We start from the raw sequence: 4,752 nt of genomic DNA, 5'->3' as shown, positions 1-4,752 counted from the left end.
AACATCATGCCAGAGACAGTTTGTAGAGGATGCACCAGTTGGCACGAGCTTAGCCAGGGCCTGAGCTGCTCCCACCTGAACCAGGCAGACAAAGCTGCACAGCTCTATGAAGTGGGAGGCTCAGGTCAGGTGAAGCAGAGCGAGAGACTGCCAGGCACCCGCAGGGAGATGTGTGGATCCTGCAGGTCAGTGCTAGCTCTCTCAAAGACTTTTGGCAGTACTGCCTACAGTACTGGTTTTACACTAGCTTCTGTCCCCTGATGCTGCCATCTTCCCAACTGTCTCCATCCCTAGAGCCCTGTCAAATGTGCCGGGAACCAGAGTGCTCCAACTTCCCATCTGGAACACCCCTGATTCAGGACAGGGAAACCCCTTTACATGGACCAGATTAGGGTCTTGGACAAGAAAGCATCCCTTTGTTGGTGCTAGCAGGTCACTGAACTATGTGTTGCCCTGCTAGACTGACCCTTAGTCACAGAGGATCTGTGTAAGCCAAAAGTGTCCCTGCGAATCCACCCCACCAATACCTGAAGATTCAGCCAAGGGCAGAGGTCTGAGAGCTTTGAGACCGACTGTACCTGAAGATCTACCTCATTCCTCCCTTTCATCTGAGGGCATGTCATTCCTGGTCCTGGGGTGGCAACCCAAATTCCTTGGGGAAGGGAAATACTGCCCTTCCCTCCTGCTTTGTGCCTTCCCCTACTGTTGTAATGCACATTCTAGGGGAACTTTGGCACCCTACCAGCTGACCAAGAAAGAGGCCAAGAAGAGATAGTCTCAAGGATGCAGCTTGTGCTCTATCATTGCCTGCCAATCTCAGGGCTTGAGTCTGAAGAACAAAACTAATAGATCCTCCTCTTTCACATGGAAGTGCAGCTGCCTCCCCTGTAAGCTGCAAAGCTGCTTCTTTACCCAGATAAGAAACATCCTGCTGTTCTTGTGGGGCTTGGGTAATTCCATAGTGCTTGCAGGAAGCTCTTGCCACTGTCAGCAATGCTGTCTTGGAGAAGGACTAGGGGCCCGCTGACCTCCTCTACCCCAGAGCTGCTGCCGCAGCGGGACACAAGCTGCAAGCAGGAAGGGAATAATGCCCTGGAGCTCTTCTGCTGTTCATAGCTGAGGCCTTGATCTGCATCACTAAACAGCCCTGAGCTGGATTTTTAAAGAGGCTTCAGCCAAATGTCCCCTCTTGGGAGTGGTAGGAGGTGTACACACACTGAGCAGAGTGGTGCAGCAACCACAAGGCCAGTCAGGGCTGGGTAACTCTCTGGCCTCTGCTGTGAAGTCCAGCTCATCACTGCCAAATAGAAATAACCTTTATGAATGAGTTCTGGGAAGCCACTTTGGGAGAGCTCACACAACGTGGGGGAGGCTTTGTGTGAAGCGATCTGAGAGCAATTTTACTGCAACAGGAGCAAGTAGTATGCAGAAAGGTCTCTGCTTCTTCACCTGAAAAATTCAGCTGTGGGTTTCTGATGAGACTACATGTGCCCACCAGAAAATCCTTAAACATGCAAAGAGAGCAAAGACAACAAGCTCCCTCCTATCCCCTCCCTAGGGCTCCTCCATCTTCTTGGCTAGGTTGAAATCAGCTATGTATATTTAAAGGTGCTCATTTAATTGTCATCAGGAACTTTGTCCTGATTTTCTTCCTCTGCATTTATACCCCTTTACCAAATCCTTATGGTTACTTCAGCCCAGCCTAAGTTGCCCTTGAGTAGGTAATGCTGGCCCAGATCCACTTTGGTTCTGGTCACTCCCAAAGCAAACCTCTGCATCTGAGGGTCTGTGTGCCTACTCTTTGCAGATGCCATTGCAGGGATGGCAGCTGACCACAGTGCAGGATATGTGGGAATGACACTTTACTCTCATTCCCTGCCATGGCCCAGAGGGCATAGCCTCTCCTCAACCCCCAAAGGGGCAAGTCAGCCCCAAGCATCGGGAGGCCAGTCTAGAAGCCTGAAACATGGCCCCGAGTCTGCATTTTCTTTGCAAACACCTCCAGCATCAGCAGTGCAGGAGGAAGTGGGCAGGGGAGAGGGTGGGCTGGTTTAGCTCCTCCCAGCTGATTATTCATTACCGCCTGTTAGCCTGGATCCATCCGGCAGCAGCTACATCCTGGCAACATGTGTTCATTTCACACATAAAATGCTGTATCAAAATGCATCTTTGACACATTCTCCCTGAAACCTTTTCCAGCCACCTCTCCCAATGCTTCACTTGTAGGAGCAGTCCCTGCAATTGGGATGTTTTGCTCTTAATGGATGCCTGGCACTCATCATAGAAATCAGGGCTGCAGCTCATGAGAAATAGAAGGGGAATTTTCCTGCGTGGAGCAGAGAAGCAACAACATTTATGGCATGCTCTGATCTATAGAGGGAAAAGTATGATCTATTCTCATGCAAGCGGCTGGTTTATTGCACACCATCTGCAGTGACACAGAAGTGCAGCATCTCTTCTCTCCTCTCCTTCCCTGCGGGTCTGGGAGCTTTGGGCAGCAGAACTGGCAAGTCTTGCCTTGGGAACATGGCAGTGGTCTCATCCCGTTTCTCCAAGGTCCCTGACTTTGGCTTGATGCTGGTGACTGTCAGCCTGGTGGTAAATCTCCCTTCCACAGCTGAGGAGGAAGAGGCAGGGTGGGTGAAGGACCCCATGCTTGCACAGCCGGTCATGGGAGTGTTCCCCCGTTGCACCTTCTGACTCCTTGTGGAGCCATGCCCTGGGCTGGGGTGGTTCTCAGGAGAGATGAGGCTCGGCCACCAGGCCTAAACCTTTCATGTTGGAGGCCGAGTCACAGCCATCCTTGCACCCAACCCCAAGCCTTCTCCAGCTGCCCTCTGAGCACCCTATTTGCTTGATCCTCACACCTCCTCAGCCTTTCCTCTAGCATTTTCAAAGACTCTTCTCCACCGTGTACCCCTTGCACCACCGGGCCAGGGGGCTCTGCTGGTCTGGGAAGGTTCATCCCTCCCCTTGAAGGTAAGAGAGTAGGACTTGGCAAGAGCAGCCGAGTTCAGAAGCCCTCCCTAGACCCTTCTCTTATCCCCTGTCCTCTGGGCTTCCCCCACAAAAGGGGCGGGGGAGCTGTGATAGCACCGCAGGTCCCAGCCCATCCGCCCTGGCGGGCGCACCGAACGAGCCCCCCATGGGTGAAGGTCACGCCGGGGCGGCGGCCGCCAGGCAAAGCCGCGCTGCGCTCTCTCCCCTCGCCACCCACCGGCTAGGGGCGGGCGCACCGGGGGCCCGTGCGGCGGCGATTGGCTGTCGGCGGGGGAAGGCGGGGAGCGCCGGGGCCGCGGCTGGCTGCAGCGGCGGGCGCGGAGCCCAGAGCGGGCGCGGCGGAGCATCTTTGGGCACCGCGGCCCCGGTGCGGGCCGCCTCCCCCGCAGCTCCCGGCCTCATATGGGCGGTGCCGGCGCCCCGGCCCCCGCACGCCCGTCCCGCTCGGCGTTAGCATGGGCACGGTGCTCTCCCTCTCCCCCGCCGCCTCCTCGGGCAAGGGCGGCGGCGGCGGCGGGGGGCTGCTGGCCGAGAAGGCGCCGGGAAGGGTGCCGGGCAAGGGCGAGAGCCGGCTGAAGCGGCCCGGCGTGCTCATCTCGGCGCTGACCTGGAAGCGTCTGGTGGCCGCCTCGGCCAAGAAGAAGAAGAGCACCAAGAAGGTGACGCCGAAACCCGGCGGCGGGGCCCCGGGGGGGGCCCCCTGCCAGCCCGACCCGCTGGTGGTGCAGCGCAACCGCGAGAACTTGCGCAAGTCGGTGGTGGGGCCGGCCGACGGCGTCAAGCAAGGCCCGCTAGCCGTGCCCGTGCCCACAGTGCCCTCGGCGCCGCAGGAGCTGCACCCGGGCTCCGGCGGGGGAAAGCCTCCACCGCCGCCGGCCAGCAGCCGCCCCGCGGGGTCTCCGCGCCGCGTGGTGGTGCAGGCGTCCACCGGTGAGCTGCTGCGCTGCTTGGGGGACTTCGTGTGCCGCCGCTGCTACCGCCTGAAGGAGCTGAGCCCCGGCGAACTCATCTCATGGTTTCGTAGCGTGGACCGCTCGCTGCTGCTGCAGGGCTGGCAGGACCAGGGCTTCATCACCCCGGCCAACCTGGTGTTCGTCTACCTGCTGTGCCGGGAAGCGCTGAGGGGCGAAGACATCGGGAGCCAGGCCGAGCTGCAGGCCGCCTTCCTCACCTGCCTCTATCTCGCCTACTCCTACATGGGGAACGAGATCTCCTACCCGCTCAAGCCCTTCCTGGTGGAGGGAGACAAGGGGCGCTTCTGGGAGCGCTGCCTGGGCATCATCCAGCGCCTAAGCGCCAAGATGCTGCGAATCAACGCGGACCCGCACTACTTCACGCAACTCTTCCAGGACCTCAAGAGCGAGGGTGAGGGCGGAGACGGGTCCAAGCACTGGACGATCAGCCTGGACCGTTAGGGAGGTACCAGGCCCCCGGCGCCGGGGGAGGAAGGGGCCGCGCACCGAGGGACGGGGGAGGCGAAGGACTGTCGGATTTCCCCCCGCCCCCGCATCCTCCTAGCCTTCCTCCTTTCCCAGCCATCAGTTCCACGGAGATGCTGCTTGGACCCTCCCTGCTCCGGATCCGGCTGCCCTCCTTCCCCGCCTCCGACCCCAGCTGGGGGATGCGCTCCGGAGCACCGAGACGGCGGTGAAGACCGGGGAGGGGAAGTGGTGTCCCTCCCACCTTCGCGAAGCGGGGGGGAGGGTGAGGCTGCGGAGGAGCGGAGGCTCCTGGATGCGTTTTCCCTAGAAG

General features: G+C 59.2%; 1 protein-coding gene across 1 annotated transcript; it reads left to right on the top strand.

Annotated features, from left to right (window-relative positions):
* Window positions 1-3,455: 3,455 nt before the first annotated feature.
* On the top strand, window positions 3,456-4,415 carry CDK5R2 (cyclin dependent kinase 5 regulatory subunit 2). Its single transcript, XM_062498530.1, has one exon. The coding sequence runs from the start codon at window positions 3,456-3,458 to the stop codon at window positions 4,413-4,415; it is 960 nt and encodes a 319-aa protein (XP_062354514.1).
* Window positions 4,416-4,752: the final 337 nt, after the last annotated feature.

This window comes from Cinclus cinclus, chromosome 9 (genome assembly GCF_963662255.1).
Source record: "Cinclus cinclus chromosome 9, bCinCin1.1, whole genome shotgun sequence".
NCBI lineage: Eukaryota > Metazoa > Chordata > Aves > Passeriformes > Cinclidae > Cinclus > Cinclus cinclus.
This window is presented reverse-complemented; position numbering and strand designations above follow the sequence as displayed.

What these genes read in the sequence shown, in the direction of transcription:
- CDK5R2 (XM_062498530.1), top strand. Translation starts at nt 3,456, where the DNA reads ATGGGCACGGTGCTCTCCCTCTCCCCCGCCGCCTCCTCGGGCAAGGGC.